Source organism: Pteronotus mesoamericanus, unplaced genomic scaffold (genome assembly GCF_021234165.1).
Source record: "Pteronotus mesoamericanus isolate MK-2021 breed Mesoamerican mustached bat unplaced genomic scaffold, CSHL_Meso_final contig_100, whole genome shotgun sequence".
Classification (NCBI taxonomy): Eukaryota; Metazoa; Chordata; class Mammalia; order Chiroptera; family Mormoopidae; genus Pteronotus; species Pteronotus mesoamericanus.
In genome coordinates, this window is record NW_026554999.1 from 1,172,761 (window position 1) to 1,194,257 (window position 21,497).

At 37.9% G+C, this 21,497-nt stretch overlaps 1 protein-coding gene and 1 non-coding gene across 4 annotated transcripts in view; both read left to right on the forward strand.

The window, feature by feature from the left end:
* Positions 1-13,971: 13,971 nt before the first annotated feature.
* Positions 13,972-14,076, forward strand: LOC129064362 (U6 spliceosomal RNA). Its single transcript, XR_008528446.1, has one exon. It is a non-coding gene; the product is annotated as a U6 spliceosomal RNA (small nuclear RNA).
* A 4,935-nt stretch (positions 14,077-19,011) lies between these two features.
* The window catches only part of BRMS1L (BRMS1 like transcriptional repressor), a 38,745-nt gene continuing 36,259 nt past the window's right edge, over positions 19,012-21,497 (forward strand). For 2 of the 3 annotated variants that reach the window (XM_054588196.1, XM_054588272.1), the window contains exon 1: positions 19,012-19,299. In XM_054588196.1, the coding sequence (XP_054444171.1) occupies positions 19,158-19,299 (142 nt within the window). In that variant the 5' untranslated portion in view covers positions 19,012-19,157. The remainder of the gene's footprint in view (positions 19,300-21,497) is intronic. The other variant, XM_054588351.1, reaches the window with a different exon arrangement.

Genomic DNA, 21,497 nt, shown 5'->3' on the forward strand with positions numbered 1-21,497 from the left:
GAAAGTCACAAAAGTAAAGTGTCATTGATATTGTACTTGATCACCTGGCTGAAGTATTGTTTGTCAGGTTTCTCCAGTGCAAAGTTTTGTGTGGTTGGTTTTGTTTGTTTATTCATTTCCTTTTTCATACCATACTCTCTGGGTGAAATCACTAGGTGCAGCCATTATTTCTTAGTTTTCCATTTTATTATAAAAACTTGTACATTTACTTTTATTACTTTAGAGACTGTTTTAGTTTCATTTCTTGTGAATAGTAGGTTTGCAATTCCAACTGTGTTGGAATGGTAAGAATAGGAACAGAATGCTTATCAAGTGAATCTTAACAAAATACAAATGGCAAGGATCTGAGTTAATAGTTAGCAAGCTAAGAAGTTCTTTTAGTGACCAAGAGGTAGAAGTTCTCAAAGCTTTTGGTCTCAGGATTAAAATTATTGAGGACCCCCAAAGAACTTTTGGTAATCTATTACATTACTAAAAGTTAAAGTGGAGGAAACTATGAAATTCTAACAAAAGAAATCAAAGATATAAATAATATGGAGGAAGATTTAGTGTTCAGGTAATGGAGCATTTCATTTTTTTTTAAAGATTTCAATTCTTTCCAACTTGATCTGTATAGACCTAACACAATACCAATCAAAATCCCAGCAAGCTTTTTTGTAAATATCAATACACTGATTCTAAAGTTTGTATGGAAAGGCAAAAGATCCAGAATAGCCAACACAACACGGAAAAAGAACCAAACTTGCTAATTTCAAAACTTTCTATTCAACCATAGGAATCAAGACAGCATGGATAAGTCAGTAAAAAATAATATTTATATGGTCTATTTTTGCTTCACTTGAATCTACTCACAGTGTTCATAGTTTTAAAAACTTTACATATGTGACAGGCCCCTGAACCTGGATATATTTCCTCTTACTTTCATCCTGCAGTGTTTTAAGAGTACTCATTGTACTTGCCACTTCCTATTCATCTGGTCTGTCACGTTATGCTGTAATGTGATGGACAAATGTGGTCTTCAGAAAAATTTTAAGCTTATAAAATTGCTGGAAACTATGTTGTAAGTGATTGTATATTTCTTTCCTATACCATTAGTTTATAACAAAATATTATTTTTATTTAAAAACAGTTGTTGCCTTGGCTCATGTGGCTCAGTGGATTGAGCGCCAGCCTGCAAGCCAAAAAGTTACCGGTTCAATTCCCTGTCAGAGCACATGCCTGGGTGTGGCCAGATCCCCAGCTGGGGTCATGCGAGAGGCAACCAGCTGATGTTTCCCTCACACATCGATGTTTCTCTCCCTCTCTTTCTTCTTCCCCTCTCTCTGAAAATAAGTAAATAAAGTCTTAAAACAAATAAAAGATAAAAAAATAGTTGTTTTTACAATTAGATTATTCTTTCCCAGTGAATTATAAACTCCTCGAGCCCAAAGAAAAAATTGCTAATTTGGTTTTATTAAAGTTAAAATTTCTGCTCTGTGAAAGGTACTGTTAAGAAAATTGCAATACAAGACACAGACTGGGAGAAAATCTTTGCAAAACACATATCTGAAAAAGGATTTGTTTTAAATATACAAAGATCTCTTAAAACTCAACAATAAGAAAACAAGTGACCCAATTTAAAAATTGGGCAAAAGACTGAACAGACACCTCACCAAAGATGTACAGATGTCAAATAAGCATATGAAAATAAGTATATTTCATATGCAATATTTCATAAGCATATTTCATATGCAAATAAGCATATGAAAATATCCTCAACATAATAAACACCAAAAAGAGAAATATAAAATAGAATATTAAAAAGTAAAAGTGAAAAAATGAAAATAAATGAAAAGATTATCAATATCATCTTTTGTCATCAGGGAATCACAAATTAAAGTAACAATAAGATACTACAGCACATACATTAGAATGATTAAAGTTCAAAACACTGGCAACTCCAAATGCTGGTGGGAATGCAGAGCACAGGAACTCTTTTTTTCTAAAAAAAATTTTTTTAATTTATTGATTTTTAGAGAGAGGAAGGGGAAGAGAGAGAGAAACAACAACCTGCTGCTCCAGCCACCCATGCATCCACTGGTCGTCTCCGGTATGTGCCCCAGGTATCAAACCTACAACCTTGGCACATCAGGATGACACTCCAACCATCTGAACTACCGGCCAGGGCAGGAGCTCTTACTCATTATTGATGAGACTGTAAGATGGTATAGCCCACTTTGGAAGACAGTTTGGCAATTTCTTATAAAATTAAATATAAGCTTACCATATGATTCAGCAATTGTGCTCCATGATATTTACCCAATTGGTCTGAAAATATGCCCTCACATAAAATCTGAACACAAATGGGTATAATTATTTATTCATAAGTCCAAAATCTGGAAGACGCAAGAACTCCTTCCGTAAGTAAAGGAATAAACAACCTATGGTACATCCATATAATGGGATATAATTCATTAAAAAAAAAAGAAATCAAGCCATGAAAATACAAGGATGAATCTTAAATGAATGTTACTAAATGAAAGAAGCCATTCTGAAAAAAGCTATATACTGTATGATTTTAATTATATGACATTCGGAAAGAGACAATAGTATAGCAACAGTAAAATCAGTGTTTGACAGAGGCTTGGTGGGAGGAAGAGAAGGCTGTAAAGGTGAAGCACAGAGGAATTCTAGGATGATAAAAATATTCTGTATAATACTGTAATTGTGGATATTTGTGCATTTTCAATACTCATAGAACTTTATAGCACACAGAGTAAACCTTAATATAAGCAAATTAAAAGAAATAATTTAAGAGGTCAAAGGATCACAGGTTGGAACATAGGCTATGACAAAATAATCTAACTGTACTACAGTGTTTGAAACAGCTTCACTGAAGAAGGTGGGGCAGGGGGAGGTAATCATTTGGAAATGAGTGGAATCTCTAAAACTAAAGGTTAAAGAAAATATACATAACACATTTTAGTCTTGTTGATAAAGTTGTTTCCCATGGGGGTACGGGTTAACAATTAATACTGCTATACATGTATACTGGAATTAAATAAGTAAATGGAAGGAAAACGCTGGGACCCAAGTTTCTCATTGTTGGAGTGGGAGTTTTCAGATAAACACAGGAGGATAGAATGATTCGTCTTGTGGTGGATTTGAGTTGGAGACATCAGTATGAAGTCATGCTTAGATTAATACAGATACAGACATTTATATGTAGAAGTATTTATAGAGATGTGTATATAGGTGAATTAGTAAATACATGTATATTTACTTGCTCTGACAGCTGAGAGGGCTTAGAAGCAATGAAATCCTTTTTGCAGCAAGCATGCCTAGCACCCATATCTTGGTTTAATACCATTTTCCAATATAAAGAACCAAGGCTCTTTGGAATAATGGTTGATTCTAGGACTGGGGCAGGAAACATAGAAGATGAGCCTGGAACATTTTGTAGTTCTGGAAAGTAGTGAAGTACCTACACACACACACACACACACACACACACACACACACGAAAGTAGTGAAGTACCCCCCCGCCCACACACACACACACTGTGCCAACTGAAAGAGAACCTAGTGGTTAAAGCTGAAACAGTAGGAACAACAAAATAAATAAAGTATTTATTAGATTATAACCGAAAATGTGACATAAATATTCATGAGTCCATACTGATATAAATAAATGACTGTGTAAATAAATACATGAGGGAGTAAAGACACATCTCCCATGCAAAAAGAGCTCTCCCCAAAATTTATGTAGATACCAACAGAAATGGAAATAATTCCCTACTTCTTAGGTTGTCTGCATATAATGAGTTTCTTCCAAAGAGTACAATAGGGAAGGGACAGAGGGAGTAACTTTACAGTGGAAAAATAACAAACACTACCTTAGCCAGGTGATGAAGGTCAACATCAGCAGTGGTAAGCCAAGTTAGTAGTGTGTACCCTTGTTATAATGTGATGAAAATGGCACTTAACTTGTGGCCTTCCTACCCAAAACCTATAACCTCAGTCTAATCATGAGGAAAATATTAGACAAATCCTAATTAACCAGTACTCCTCAAAACTGTCCAACTCACCAAAATCAGAGAAAGTCTGAGAGACTATCACAGCAAGGGAGAACCTAAGATAAATTGGTAATGAAATGTAATAAGGCATTCTGGAATAAAGTACATTAGGTAAAAACTAAGGAAATTTGATAAAGTATGCAGTTTAGTTAATAATAATGTATCATTAATTATAACAAATCTACCGTACCATTTGTAAGTAATGAAAACTAGGGACAGGACATAAGAGAACTCTATACTATTAGCTCAATTTTTTCTGTAAATCTAAAACTGTTCTAAAAAATAAAGTCTCTTAAAAAAAACCTAAGATATTTCAAAACTGTTTAATATGTTTAAAAATGACAATGAGCCCTGGCCAATGTGCCTGTTGTTGGAGTGTCATCCTCTCAACTGAAAAATTACAGGTTAGATTCCTGGTCAGGGCACATGCCTAAGTTGTGGGTTCATCCCTGGCCTGGGCATTTGTGAGAGACAGCCAATCAATGTTGCTCTCCCTTTCTCTCTCTTTCTGCCTTCCCTTCTCTCTAAAATCAATGGGCATGTCCTCCGGTGAGGCTTAAGTGAATAAATAAGTAAACAAACAAATATTAAGAATGACAATGATAAGCCATCATGTAACATGCAGAATTTTTTTGGAAAATGTATTTATGAACAGACGTAGTTATGAAAAAGTTAAAATACCTATTTTCTAAAAAGATTCTATTTATTTATTTATTTATTTATTTTTAGAGAGAGGGAAAGGGAGGGAGAAAAAAAGGGAGAGAAGCATCAATGTGTGGTTGCCTCTTGCATGCCCCGAGCTGGGGACCTGGCCTGCAACCTAGGCATGTGCCCTGACTAGGAATTGAACTAGCAACCCTTTGGTTCACAGGCTGGCACTCAATCTACTGAGTCACACCAGCCAGGGATAAAATATCCATTTTTTTAAAAAGATTTTAATTATTTATTTTTAGAGAAAGGAGAAGGGAGAGAGGAGAGTGAGAGAAACATCAATATAAGAAACATAGATTGGTTGCTTGTCGTATGCGCCCTGACTGGGACGGAACCCAAGCATGTGCCCTGACCAGGAATCACACTGGGAATTGAACTGGTGCCCTTTCACTTTGCAGTACGATGCCCAACCAACTGAGCCACACCAGTAAGGGAAAAATATCTATTTTTAAAAAACAAAAAATATTCAGTGAGAAAATTGTCAGTTTTACATTTTTTTTGCAAATCTCTTTAATATTTGGTGTAATAGAAGACAACTAGAGTCTTATGATGCAATATTTTATTTAGTTGAAGCATATGAAAAAATCTGGCCTCATATACACATGTAATTGGAAAAGGGGAATATGTTAATAGCTTTTTCAACTAATATTGGACACTACACTAAAACTAAACTAAATGCAACTTAAAGATAAGTTGCAGTGTGGAATATGAAAGTATATCAGTAAACTTTTTGTATTCTTCACATCAAAATCTTGGACTTTACTGGGCCCTTTTACCCATGCACCATTCTGTAACATTATCAATTTACCATTTGGAAAATAATTGTTCACTAAGTTATGCAGATATTACAAATGTTAATACATTTTATTAAACAATATAAATATTTTTAAAGTCATATATATTAGAAAATCCTTTAAGTACTAGAAAGTTTCATGCTTACTGTGGTGGATAAAAGTTTTCCAAAGTACTAATTTTAATTTGGAAGTTTGAATTTTATTTTTGGTAACAAATAGTGTCAGTTATTTTACTAAAAGTGACAGGCTCATTTTGTCCATTTGATTTTTTTGTGAAAACATTCGCCAGATTTCTAGGTCTGGATATCCTTTGTCATTTGTTTCAAGTGAAAATGTCATTACTTGAATCAAGCTGCTAGATCAGCTCACAACTCAATTTCACAAGTATTTTTTCCTTAAGGTCACTCTCCGACTTCTGTATGCTTTATTTTACTTCTTATTTTGCCACAGAAAATATTAAAAAAGAAGTGTACTGAATGTTTGGGATTTCATTAAAAAATGTTTTTTACTGCTTCATCAAGAACATTCATAAATGAAACTGGCGGTGAGAAATGCAATGAACATTAGTACAGTTTGGTACCATGGCCTTCATGCTAATGTGCCAACCATTTTAGTTATCATTGCTCTTGCACAATCAGTTCTAATGACAATACATTTTATAGTTTCTTTCTGTTGTAATTTTATAAATTATGGTTTAATTTTTAGAGAAAACAGGTAACATTAACACCCAAATCAAGAAGCATTAGAAGAAATATTTGATTGGTTAAGGACAGAAAGAACTGAAAATCATATACAATGAGTATAGAACCTCATAGGTGAAATACTGTATTTAAGGAAATTTGTTGAAGCAAAAACTAGTGACATTATTTGTTAGCATAAGGGTATGAATAAAATTCAAAGAGAAGGGAGATAAGTAAACCATGTACTATATCCTCTCTCATGCCCCTAATTTAATCCGTTGCTAAGGTTTGTTGATTGTGCCTCCCAGATATCTCAAATTTGTTCATTTCTTTTTAAAAAATAAATTTTAGTTTTTCAGTTACAGTTCATGTGCAATATTATTTTAGTTTCAGGTGTACAACATAGTGATTAGATGTCTATATAACTTCTGAAATGATCACCCTGAAAAATCTAGTTCCCATCTCACACCATATATAGCCATTATAATGCTATTGACTATATTCTCTATGCTATACCTTACATCATCATGGCTTTCTGTAACATCAGTTTGTGCTTCTTATTCTCTTTACCTTTTTCATCCATCTTTCCAGCCCCCTACCATCTGGCAACAGTCAAAATGTCCTCTGAATCTAAGAATCTATTTCTGTTTTGCTTGTTCATTTATTTTGTTTTATAGATTCCACAGGTAAGTGAAATCATCTGACATTTGCCTTTTTCTGTCTGATTATTTCACGCAGCACAATATCCTCTGTGCCCATTTATGTTGTCACAGATCCAAGATTTCATTCTTTTCTATACTTGAATCATATTCCATTGTATATATGTACCACTTCTCCTTTATCCATTCATCTACTGATGGACACTTCAGTTGCTTCCATATCTTGGTTATTGCAAATAATGGTGCAATGAATATATGGTGCATATGTCTTTTCAATTTAGTGTTTTATGTTTCTTCAGATAAATACCCAGAAGTGAAATTGCTGGGTACTTCTCCGTCTCTTGTTATAGCCTTTTTTTTCTTTTTTTCCCAAATCCTCACCAGAGAGCATGCTTATTGATTTGAGAGAGAGTGGAAGGGAGGGAGAGAGAGAGAGGGAGAGCAACAGCAGTGTGAGAGAGAAACATCAATCGGTTGCCCCTTGTATGTGTCCCTACTGGGAACTAAACCTGCAACCTAGACATGTACCCCGACTGAGGATCGAACCCCATGAACTTTGGGTTTAGGGGATTATGCTACAACCAACTGAGCCACTCCAGCCAGGGCATAGCCTTTGTTTCAAAATTGTTTTGTTTGGTATAAGTATTGCTACCATAACTCTTTTTTTGTTTGTTTTCCTTTTTAATGAAATAATCTTTTTCCATCCCTCTGCTTTCAGTCTGTGTGTATTTTTTGATCTGAAGTAAGTCTCTTGTACACAGCATATGAGATATGTAATGGTCTTGTTTTGTTACCTATTCAGCCACCATACTGATGTCTTTTGATTGGAGCACTTATCCATTTGCATTTAAAGTAATTGTTGTTAGCTATGTATCTTATTGCCATTTTAATATTTATATTTTTGATTTTTTTTTGTTTTTCTTCTTAAAGAAGATGCTGTCACATTTCTTGTAATACTGGTTTGTTAGTGTAGTAATGAACTCCTTTAGTTTTTTCTTATCTGGGAAGCTTTTTATCTGACCTCCAATTCTAAATGACAGCTTTTCTGCATAGAGTAATATAGGTTATAGGTCCTTGCTTTTCATGACTTTGAATATTTCATGCCAATCTTTTTTTGGCCTGCAAAGTTTCTGTTGAGAAGTCAGATGACTGTCTGATGGGAACTCCCTTGTAGGTAACTGCTGCTTTTCTCTTGCTGCTTTTAAGATCCTCTCTTTGTCTTTAACCTTTGGCATTTTAATTATGGTGAGTCTTAGAGTGGGCCTCTTTGGGTTCATCTTGTTTGGGACTCCTTGTGCTTCCTGGATTAGTATGTCTATTTCCTTCACCAGGTTAGGGAAGTTTTCCATCATTATTTTTTCAAATAGTTTTTCAATTCCTTGCTCTCTCTCTTACCTTCTGGTACCCCAATGATGTGAATGTTGGTACACTTAAAGTTGTCCCAGAGGATCCTTATACTATCCTCACTTTTTGGGGTTCTTTTTTCTGTTCACTGTTTGGATCAGGTGTTTTCTGCTTCCTTGTCTTCCTAATTGCTGATTAAATCCTCTGCTTCATCTATCCAACTGTTCCCTGTCATGTGTTCTTCATTTCAGTTATTGTGTTCTTTATTTCTGACTGGTTCTTTTTTATGTTTTCTAACTCCATTTTTATGTTTCCAGTCTCTTTGTTGAAGTTCTCACTGAGATCATCGAACATCCTTATAACCAGTGTTTTGAATTCTACATCTGGTAAATTGCTTGCTTGTCTTCATTTTGATTAGTTCTTTTTCTGGAGCTTTGTTCTTTCTTTCATTTGGGATATATTTCTTTGTCTCCTCATTGTGGCCTTCTTCCTGTGTTTGTATGTATTAGGTAGAGCTGCTATGTCTTCCAGTCTTGGTATGGTGACAGTGCGTAGTAGGTGTCCTGTAGGGCCCTGTGGCGCAGCTTCCTCCGTCTCTGAAACTGGTGCTCCAGGTGTGCCCACCATGTGAGCAGTGTGCACTCTCCTATTGTAGTTGAGCCTAGATGGTTATTAGCACATCAATGACAGAGATAGACCACATCCCACAGGCTGATCGTCTGTAAGGACTAGCTGTGGCCATAGTGGAGAAGATGCTGTGCAGGGGCTAACATCACAGAGTAAGACTCACTTCAGCAGGGCCCCAGTGCCCAATGAGCATGTCTCTGGTGGAGGTGGTTGTGTGGTGCACCTGTATGGTCTGAACCTGGCTACCGGGTGCGTTCGCTCTGGGGCTTCCCCATGCGCTCTGTCCTGGGCTACTCAGAATGAGTGATCTGGAGGTGGCTGCTACTTGTGCTGGGCTTGGAGATGCCCAGGACTGGACAAGCTGCAAAATGAGGCTGGCTGCCACTAGTGCTGGGCCTAAAAGAGGTGTGGGTCACATCGAAGTCAGATCCTGCTTGTTTGGGGTCTGTGAACCTTTGAGAGATTTTTAGGAAAGTACACAGCATGAGCCATGACAGGCTATTTGTATGGGAAATACTGGATATGGTATGGGTTGGCCTGCAAGTTGGATGGGTTGGAGTCTCAGGGAGTCACCAGTGCCTGGCAAACAGTGTTTACCAGGTTTATGGAGACTCAGATATGATACCTTCCTGCTGGCTCTATTGGGGGTGGGCTAAGCAAACAAACAAACAAACAAACAAAAACAGTGGTCTCAGTTAGCACTTCTGTCTGGGAGTGCTGGTCCTTCCGCCCTTGCCTTGAAGCCACATAATTCAGTGTCTCTTGGGATCTCCCTGATGCGCCTTCCTGAGCTGCTGCCTTAGTGCTGGAATTCAGACTAAGTACATGTGTGGGCCCTTTAAGAGGAATGTCTGTGATTCTAGCAGCCTTCCATGTCTCTCAGCCATAATCCCTGCTGGTCTGCACAGCTAAAATTTATGGGGGCTTCTCTTCTTGTCACTGGGACCTAGGTTGGGGGCCCTGGTGTGGGTCACGGACTCCTTTGTACTTAGAGAAATCTCTGAAGTCAAGATATCCCTCCCAATTTTTATCTGCCGCAGGTGGAGGTGGGACCAGCCCCTTTTGTGTCTCTGCCCCTCCTGTAAGTCTCGATGTGGCTTCTTCTTTATACCTTTAGTTGTAGGGCTTGTGTTCAGCTAGATTTCAGGCCATTCTCAAAGATAACCATCAGTAAGTTAATTGTTATTTTGATGCGGTTGTGGGAGGAAAAAGACTCTCCATTTCTTTTCACCTCAGAGCCTACACCCCTGTCCAAGCTACCATTACTTTACCTCAACATCTGATTGATTTACTGTATTTTGGCATGTATAATGTGCACCCACGTTTTTGGCCCAAACTTTCAGGAAAAAAAATCTTTCAATTGTTTAATTCAATTATTTATTTATTTATATTTAGATACTTGTTTTTTGTATTATAAAGGAATTTTAGCATTTATTTTTGAACATATTATGGTACAAGAAATTTTATGTAACAGATAATTACAAAATACAAGAACAGATACAAGGTACAAGAAATTTTATGTACCAGTAACAAATTTATGATATTTACACACCATAGAAGGACAAGAATTCTTTGTCACTGTCCATATCAGAAGTATCATCTTCAATTTCTACATTACTGGTGTCTTCTGAAAAGTCGTTCCTCATCCTGGTAAATTTCATCATCCTCAGTTCCATCCATAGCATTGCTGATGCCACATTTTTTAAACGATTTCACAATCACTTCCTATTTGACCCCGTTTCATGATCTTATGATCCAATCACAAACCTGGGCGATGGATGCTTTCTTGGTCCTGCCTGTTGGTGTTAAATCATTGCCGGCTGACTGCATCCATCACGTCCATTCTTTCTTTCTTCATTAGGGCTTTCAAGGGCTTGTTTAGACACATTAAGAGGATGCAGTTGGCTGGTTAGCCCACCAGTTATCACAGCAAGTTGGGTTTTCAAGTCCGCTGTGATTGCTTTTGCACTTCGTGAAACATGGGCTTTGAAGTGATCAAAAACAAGCAAAGCTGGTTTTTTAAGTAATCCTCCAGACCTTCATGATCAGACTTTGTTAAACCAGATTTTCGTTCTTTCTTCATTCATCCATCCTTTTTCATGCACGTGGACAACAACTCCACTTGGAATCTTTTCTTTTGGAAACGTTTTTCTTTTAAAGATGATCATAGGTGGTAGCTTTGTCCCGTCTGCACAACAGGCGAGAACAACAGTGAAATGTGTTTTCTCATGACCACAAGTTTTAACAGCCACAGTCTTTGCTCCTTTCATGTCCACAGTTTGGATGGCACATCAAACATGAGTGGGACCTCATCCATACTGGCGATTTGGGACAGCTCAAAGTTGTAAGTCTTTCACAGATTGATAACATAAGAATGAAATTCCAAAACTTGATTTTCATAGGCTGCTGGAAGTTTTTGGGCAAGTTTCGTTTGTGTCCTCATGCTCAAATCTTCTCTCTTCATAAAGTTAATGCACCATTTGGGTGTCCCTGAGAAATCATCAGTGTTTTTTTAACATGTAATCCTTTTACCTTCTTGTATCATCTTGGTTGAAACAGAGATCCTGGTTTGACGCTGCCTCAGAATCCAGGTCTTATAATCCAAATTCACCTCCTGCTCCACCTCTGGCCACTTCGGAGGTTCCCCCTGCATTGCCTTCTTCTGTCTCGGCATCTGAAGAAGCTTTTCCTCCTGCTGCCTCTACAGTCTGATGACACCCTCTGTGGGAGGAGGTACAGGGTCTCTCTGGGCAGCTCTGCTGCTATGCTTTTTAGCATATTTACTAACTTTTAGCTTAAAGCTTGCAGTGTATGAAAACCGTTTTGACATTTTCCAAGGGATTTTCTAATAATTTCTCCCGCCTACAGTGTACAAAGAGGAATGTTGTGCTGTTCACTCTAAGGCAATAAAGCATTATTACCATTAATAAATATATAAATAAAGGTAATATGAAGTGGATAACAATTGGCATCATCTATGTTACTCTCTGGATAAGAATATTTTTTTCTTTGTTTTGTTGAATTCATGACCAAAACTGCTTTTGTTGCAAGTTCATTGTAAGTTCAACAAAACCAATGATCATATTCCAGGGTATTATTTTGCGTACGAATATCATTATTGCTTTCTAGAGTTACACATTTAACTCATAAGCATAAATAAAAGAATTAAAAACACTTATATGGATATGGAATTAGTACTACCCATGTATAATGTGCATCCTTACTTTTCCCTCAAACATTTGGGCAAAAAAGTGCACATTATACATGACAAAATAAGGTGTTTCTTTCCCTTGCTTTTATCCAATCCATTTTTCACTAAGCATCCAGTAACCTTTCTAAAAGGTTTGATCTTAAATTAATGTAATCTTATCACCAACTGAATCTCATCATTCCTTCCTATAAACTTCCCAATGGCAACCCACTGAATTTAGAATTTTTAAAAAAATCAAACTTCCTTACCATAATCCGTAATACCAGGCCCTGTGAGATGTGGTCTTTGCCTATCTCACCAACCTCATCTTGTATCCCTTTCATCTTCGATCACTGAAGACCATCTACAGTGGTCTCTTAATTCCTCAAACATGAACAGACTAAGATTTTTCCTATATTAGGACTGTTACAATTGTTATTCCTTCAGTTTATAAAATTTTCCTTTCTCTCTAAACTGGATAACTTCTAACCAACCCTCAGGTCTTAGCTGAAATATTACTTCTTCAGAGAGGCCTTACGTGACACCCATTCCTCATCTTAATCAGATCTCTGTGTTACACTCTCATAACACCAGCCTAGCAGAGAGCATATATCAATTTGCTTAGTTAATTATTTAATATTTATCTCTCCACTTTTCTGTAAGTTCTATATAAGCATGAGCTGTGTTTGTTTTATTCACCAATGAATCTCTTGGAACCAGCATGGTACCCGACATATAATATAAATTCAATAAATAGTTAATATAAGAATGAATATGAGGGGATTTTTTGACAAGAATAGATAAGAAGTTATGATGGGAGATTTTAGAATATTTTATTCATTGCTTCCATTCAAAAACATGCATTTTAAGGAAAAAAGCTATCTGTTTTTAGTCAGAACAATTTCAGCTGAAAGTAATGAACAGCCAATTAAAACAGCTTCAATAAAAGGAAAAATTTATTGGTTCATGTAACTGAAAGTCTAAGGATAACATTGAACATATGTGGAGTCAGGAGTAATGTCATCTGTGTTAGTTCGTCTTTTCCCTACTCACATGTGGAAGGAGAAATGACCCTAGCAAACCTAGGCTCCACGCTTAATAAAGTTAATTTCAGAAGGTGAGAACTTCCTGATAGCTCCAATAAAAGTTCTGGCAATGACCATCATGGCCTAGATTGGTCCACATGTCTTTTGCTGAATCAGGAGAATATATATTCTCGTTAGTCACCTGAACCAAATAGGCTGAATGAAGCAGGGGGGCTTCTCCAAAGAAAAGTCAGAAGGCTATTATCTCACAAAAGGGATAGATACTGGGGAGGCCAGAAAAAAAGATATCCACTCTACTAAACTGTACAGAAAAATATCTGAAGAGGAACTATGCAGATTAGAAATAAAAATGCAAAAAAAATATTAATAGAAAAAAAGAAATAAAAATGCATATAAAATATTTACCTTAGAGAAAAGGAAATTTCACTACTTAAAAAAAAAATGAGATATTGACTATAGAAAAGCACATGATAATCTGAACCATGAGATACTGGAATAATAGTAACAAATATCCCAACATAGATGTTAACAAATTTATAAATGAACTAATCCCATAAATAATTTCTGCATGTAGACAATTAATAGAAGAATGGGTCCTGTACCAGTGAACAGGCTATTTCAAGCATCTTTAGGTTGTTTCATTCTTAAGTAATTGAAATCATGTCTTATATAATTGGTATAATTATAAATTGGCCTTACCCTGGCCATGTAGCCAACCTGCAGTTGGTTAGATCATTGTCTTGATTCACCAAGGTTGCAGGTTTGATCCCCCGTCAGGGCACATACAAGAAATCGGTATTTCTCTTTCTCTCTCTCTCTCTCAAACCAGTCAATTAAAAAAGAAAAAGATTACGTGCTTTCTTATGCTTGCTTTGGCAATACATAACAGTAAAACTGAATCAATACAGAGAAGATTAGCATGGCCTTGTGTGAGGATGACTTGCAATTTCATGAAGCATTCCACATTTTTGGGGGGGAAAAATTGGTCTCATCTAGTTGTCATGTAGGTCCTGAAGTCCCTTTAGTTTGAATAATTAAAATGTTCACCCTGGGCCTGGCTGGTGTGGCTCAGTGTATTGTTATGATTTGTTGATTTTACATCTGATGTCTCAGCTCCACCTTGTGGTGGTGATTGGATTTAAGTTTGCCTCCTTTCAGAAGCAAGATCTACTGGCTAAAAAACAGTGGGGCACAAGGAATTTAATGAGCATGGATGAGAGTAATAAATGGACTTCTAGAAGCTTCCTTATATCTACTTTATTCCAAACAAAGATGAAACTGAAAATTATATAAATGGAAGTTTTAATATTTTCTTCCTGCTCCCAAGGATATACTCCCTGAATTACCCTGTTCCACTTTGGAGACCTCTTACCTAAAATCTTCACACATATGTCCTACAAGATGCATACAATTATATTCATTAAGCCAATGACTTTTATAATGAAAAAATGGAAGCAATCTAAATGTCCATCGACAGGTAAATGGGTAAAATTTCTAATATTCATTAAATGGACTATAAGTACTCAATGGAATACCTTAGAGCAGGTTCAAAATAACTGGATTAGAGCTACCCATGTCACAATGGATAAATCTCAGAAACTTAAGGAAAAAGGAAGTTGTAGCATGATATATTTGTATGAGACCACTTTAAAATATGAGCCCTTTAAAATATGTTAAGCAATCCTACATGTTATTTATGGGCACAAACATACAAAATAGAATGTACACATGCATGGCAATCAAAAACACCTGGTCAGGCCCAGTCAGGGCCTGATTCTGGTGTGGCTCAGTTGGTTGGGTGTTGTCCTGCAAAGTGATGGGTCACAAGTTCAGTTCCTGGTCAGGGAACATACCTAGGTTGCAGGTTCGAGTCCCAGTCTGAGCATGTGTGGGAGGTAGCAGATGATCAATGTTTCTCTTGCACTTTGATGTTTCTCCCTTTCTTCTCCTCTCTCTAAAAATAAATAAATAAAATGTTTAAAAACAAACAGAACAAGAAAAAACCCCACCAAAGTCAAGATAATGGTTACTCTGGAAAGAACTAGGATTGAGGAGGCGTATGGAGCACATGTAAAAATGCTAAGATTTGACAAAGCTTGGAGTTGGGTACTATGTTAGATATATAATATTCTGAATACTTTTCTATGTGTTTAAATTATTACATAATATTAAAATACTTAGTAAAACAGATTAGAATAAAGTTAACCCAAAGAAGATATGGGAGGAAGACTACAAGGAAAAACATTATTTTATATCTACTTTGTACCAGAGCAAACCCAGTAGGAAATGGAGTGGTATAGGATTACCTACAAGAATTATGATGGGCAGCCCTGACTGACGTGGCTCAGTGGGTTGGGCCTTGGCCTGCACATCGATGTCTCTCTCCCTCTTTCTTCTTTCATTCCCCTTTCTTTAAAAATAAATAAATAAAAAGAATTATGATAGGCAGACCTTTGGAGTGAATGAATCAAGAGCTAAAATATTAAAAAAAAATAAGGGGGAGTGACCTTAGGGGTATGTCGATGACAGTAGAGATACTATGTGGTATATCCTGGTGGCAAGCTGAGGGTTTTTAGAGAGGAGAGAGGGAGGATCATCGGGAAGGAACAAGGAGGACAAGCAGCATACCTACCTCATGACAAGGCTCAGTGGGAGGGGGAGTGCAGAGGTAGCATGGTCCTAGGAGAGAGTCATATTCCTTTAGGACAAGAAGGTTAAGGGACTGTTCAGAGGAGAGGGTAAAGATATAGTAGATTTTGCTGATGACTGGTCATGAGTTCTAGAGGGTTCTCAATAAAAAAGAATGGATTAATGAAAAGTGAGAATTAAAATGTACAATGATTGGGTAAGCTCTGTGTAATATGTAAAGTGCTACATAAATGTAAGGCATTATACTACCTCTTTTTTTTTCAAAGATTTTATTTATTTACTTTTTAGAGAAAAAGGAAAGGAGGGAGAAGGAGAGCAAGAGAAATATCAATGTGCAAGAGAAACATCAATTGCCTCTCACATGCTCCCAACTAGGGAACCTCGCCTGCAACCCAGGCATGTGCCCTGACTGGGAATTGAACCTACAACCTTTTTGTTTGCAGGCCAGTGCTCAACCCACTGAGCCACACCAGGTAGGGCTACACTACCTCTTCAACTGCCTCAGTGGAGGAAACTTCATTCTGTTTTCATGGTTTTCTTTATATTAATTTGTATTTTCTAAATTGACAATATTCTTTTTCATTCTTATATATTTTTTTCTCTTATGGCTCTGCTTATATTCCCTATACATCTTTTCCAAAATGGGTTTGGTGAGAGGGGAGAAAAACTCTCCTCTTAAGCAAAACACTGTCATGCAACTCTAATTGCATTATCTCCTATTATCTGTCTGCCTGAAACACAAATATAAGGATCACAGGAATTTTAGAGCTGGAAGAGAAGTTAAAGATAATGTAATGAAACCTCATTTTACAACTGACAAGAGATTATGTGGTTTGCCAAATTTACTTGGCTAGTTACTAGCAGAACCAGGGTGAGAATCTATGCTTTATATTCAACGTCCTTCTGGTTTTCTTTGAACAGCTGAAACACAGAAAGCTCCCACTAAAGGTGCACTTTACGCTGTGCTTGAGTGTAGGTTTTAATGTCAAACTATCCAAATTCAAGCTAAAATCTCTTCGCTGTGCCACTTTGTGCAAGTAGTCTAACTGCTCTGTGGCTCAGTTTCCTCATCTACAAAGTGGAAGGCATAGTCACATCTATTTCAAAGAGTAGTTATAAGGATTAAATGAATTAATGTACTTACAGCACATAACATTGGCACATAAAGAGGGACCGGAGCCCTGGCTGGTGTAGTTCAGTGGATTGAGTGCTGGCCTGTGAATGGAAAGGTCACTGGTTCGGTTCCTGGTCAGGGCAAATGCCTGGGTTGTGGATCAGGTCCTCAGCTGGGAGCGTGTGGGAGACAGCTGATTGATGTATCTCACACATCAATGTTTCTCTCTTTCTCTCCCTCCCTCTCCCTCCCTTCCTCTCTCTCTAAAAATAAATAAAATCTTTCAAAAATGTACAATTCAGTGGCTTTTAGTATAGTCACAGAGTTGTGAAAAAAAAAAAAGTGATCCGACATCTACCTAATCTGTTTTTACTATTTAGCATACACTCTGCTAGGTGCTAATATAACAGTGATTGACAGAGGTTGGGATTTTACCCACAGTTGTTTTTCTATGGTCTGGAGTTCAAGAAACCAAAACACACCAAAACCACAGTTGCGATACTTTTACAAATTTGGATATTTCACATAGAGGTCTAAATTTCCATTTCCTCTTGAAAACTGTAATGTCTAACATCGAGGCCAGAATTCTCATGTAACAATGGGTTGGTGCTATAAGCACCTGCCTCATTTAGTCCACAACACTCACATAATGTATGTGCATGTACTCAAACTGTTCTAATTTCCATCTCCTAATTTTACCTGTCTGACCACTGCATGCCTTTAAAATTGCATCCACTAAACAACGCATAATACAATGTGATAGAAACAAGTACAAAGTTGCAAAGTACAAAGTATGGAAGTAGCCTGAAAGAACATGAGTGGTGGAGGTACTGCTGGTGATATATGTTGTCCAGAAAGTGGCTTGAAAAAGAACAGGAGTGGAAGATGGTTGCAGAGAGAATAAGATGTACAAAGACATTGAAATGGAAACAGTTTGTATGTTTAGCAACTGAGGGGTTCAGTTTTGAAGAATATAGTAAGAAGAGGAGAAGTAGGCTGACACTAGATAATAAAAACCCCTTAGTTTGGATTTTACCCTATAGGGGACAGACAGCCCTTGAAATATTTTCTGTCTCTAAATTCTAAATCTAACTTTAATGCAATTATATCTGGGTGTCCTTACCATCCTCCGTAAAATGTCTTTGGACCTCACGTTTGAGCATGAAATGCTGTAAAATCCACAATATTCTATGAAATGTCTGTCAGTAGCAAGTTGGCACTTTAAGAAGAAACTCTGTATTTATAATGGATGAAATACAGTTTTAGATATGTCTGCAAATGAAATTTCCTCATTTGTAAAATGGGGATAATAATAACACCTACCACAGGGCTATTAAATTGAGAATTAAATTCAGTAAAGCCCATGTAAGGAGCTTACCAGGACACTCAATACAGAGTAAAGGTAGTCAACTGACTTTAGTTATTATGACTGTGATCTTCATTGAATCTTCCTTGTGAATCATCCCTCTTTTTGACAAAACATAACATTTAATTAAGTCAGATAAGCACTTTTCATTGAAAACTGAAGTTAAATCGAGACTAGTGGCATCTTTGGGCTGTATTTGTGGAAATGCCAAGATAAAACTTTCTTCTATATTATTGATTGCAGAAGCTTCGAGAACAGTGTGAAGTTTTGTGTGTGTGTGCAACATAGTGCAAGTTACTAATTGAACCTAGTTTATTAATGGTAATAAAGGTGCTTAGGTAGTAGAGACCGTTCTCCAGTTCCCCTAGGCTCAAAGAGGAGGAAAAACACTCAGAAAATACCTTTTCACATCTAACAGTAACATCTTAGAGAGCTAGAGAGCTCGGACAATTACTTGGCGGGAAAAGAATAAATACAGTCTAAATTCGCACAATCTGTTTCTGTTTAGTTTATAAATTGCGGTCGAATCTGTCAGCTTTCGTGCCTTGTGGGACTTGAAGTCCAGAGGTTGTAAGTGTTCGGGACTACTGAAGCTTGGCAGCCAGCAGCCCCTGCAGGTCTGAGCTGTAGGGACTACAATTCCCGACAGACACCGCAGGCCGCGCCGTAATTACGGGCAACCAACCGTACCTGAGCAGGGCAAGCCCCGCCCCCGGCTCGAAAACTGCCTCTACCAATGGCAGCGCTCCCAGTGCAGAGCCTGTGGGTTAGGTTGTGAGGCTCCGGCTGAAGCCGGGGAGGAGCCAAGGGGTTCAGAAAGGGCTCGGCCGCTGGGAGGGTCGGGGCGTTAGGCGCGCCCTACATTGAAGCGGCAGTGGCCGGGCTGGGCGCCGGGAGTGGGAAGCGACGGCGCGGCTGGAAAATGCCAGTGCATTCCCGTGGGGATAAGAAGGAGACCAACCATCATGATGAGATGGAGGTGGACTACGCCGAAAACGAGGGGAGCAGCTCCGAGGACGAGGACACGGAGAGCTCGTCGGTCTCCGAGGATGGGGATAGCTCAGGTGTGCAACCTTGCGGGGCTGGAACCCAGTCCTCGTTCCAGGCTGGCGAAGCGACAGGCCGCTTTCCGCACGCCGGGCAGCTGCGTCCTGCTGGGAGAACGGGGCGGGGATAGGGGGAAGGGGCGGAGACTGGCTTCGGGCCCTCGGCAGCACCCGGGCGGTCGCGGGGCGCAGTTTGGCTCCAGGCGGGTCCCTGTTGGCGGGGCCAGGCGGGGCAGGACGCGTGCCTGGACTTGCCTAGCCCAGACCCAGCGCAGTCCTGCTGGCTGTCGGACCCGCCCCTTGGAACGTTCGGGTTGTACTCCGGGCTATCCACAGAAACGGGGAATGTCCGTAGCTGGTCTAGGAGACTCTGAAAACAGTTCGTGTCCCCAAATCACAGACCTCTTTCCTTATTTTTCACCTTCGCAACCCTTGTCAACATAGGTGGGTTGTCAAGGCTGAGTTTAGATTCGTATCATATCTTGGCTGGCTTAGAATTTGTTAACCTCAGCGCCCATGTCAACCTGTCAGCGCTGTACATCAATCAGTGCTCTAGCGGGGGAGCTGATTTGGGAGCTGTCCTGTTTACAGCATCTCTCTCAAGTTTTCAAGACTGAGAAGGGCTCAACATCAGGGGTGATTTGGGAATCTTCTTTCGCAAATAAATTGGCTGATTTTTGGCAGCTTTGAGAATCTCCATATTTTTTCTTCCCTGCGTTCTTTTCTAACTTTGGGCTATTTCAAGAGATGTTTTTGTTTTTGGCAGGGTCTGTGGGGTTGTGGGGGGAGCAGATTAACACTGCAGATCAATTTTGCAAACTTTTAAGAATGGTTATTTTTTTAAAAAGTGGAATTTTTGATTACCTGGATTTTTTTCCTTCTCTCCGTATGATAAGGATGAGACATACTCTTTTTCTTGGCCTGATTTTGGCCATGTAAAGCAAGGATTAGTGACAAGTCGATGATTGTATCACCCTGACACTCTTTTTAGGTTTCCCTTTCAAGGAAATATCTGTGGAAGTATGTAATTTCAATCAATATATTAGCCATCCAAAAAAGTAAATACTTATGAGTGACTTACAGCACTGGGCACAATTCAGTGTGAGATGTAAATAAATAGTTATGATCTCAGTTAAAGAGCTACCATAAGTCACCACTTGATTAATTGCCAAGTGAATTGTTATGAATAATGCTGTAGGAATTCAGAGGCACAGAACATCTTTTCAAAATAGGGTGGTCAGCAAAGTCTAGTTGAAGAAGGTGGAATCACCTTAATTATCTTGAAGAATGGATAAAATTTGGATTGGGGTGGTAATGGTCTGGTGTTTCTATAGGAGGAGAATGTAAGAAAAAGTGCAAAGGCCAGAGCTTAGGGCTTATTCAAAAGAGTGAGAAAACCAATTTGGTTGGGAGAAGGATTTGAGTTAGAAAAGGAAAACAAAAGTATAGATATAAAAGATTTTTTTAAAAAGCACAAAACAAGATTGATGAGTGCAAAGAAACTGGGGGCAGGGTGAACAAAAGAGTAAAAGATTTGAGATGAAGATTGAAAATAGAGTATTTCAGACATGCTGTTTTTGAGGCGATGGTAGTATTTTAAGTTAGAGTGTCCAACTGACAGATGGAAATGAGGCATTGGAACCTGCCTGGGATGGGAAGCATAATTTGGATGTCATCTGGCAAGCCATGAAAGTAGGTGAGATTTCAAAAGTGAGGAATACAGAGAAGGAACATATAGTGTGTATGTGATTACATTTCCTAGGTCTGTAAAAATTTTATTTTCAAGTGTTCTTTGGATTTTTTGATGGGAATTAGGATCTCACAAAGTGACATCTATTGGTTAAAATTCTCCCTCTCTAATGTTTATGTTAACTGTTGTGACTTTTCACTGGTTTTTATTCCATCCCAGAAAATAATGGAAAACTTAGTTTGTGAAGAATATAATAATAATTTGAACTGTAAGTCAAGTTTTTAAGTACAAAGAACTTGTAAAAATAAATTTTGTAGTTTTACTACTTGTAAAAGCATCTCTTTTCTACTATTAGTCTTACATGTTCAACCTCCATAGTTTCATTCTTCTTAAACCTTGGTACTGAGCAGGTCCTAAGGTACAGAAAAAATCCTACTATCCAGAAATTGGGGAGTGAGTCATCTTGAAGTATACTTCCTTGCTATATGAAAATAATGGAACATAATTTAACTCTTTCTCATAGTTT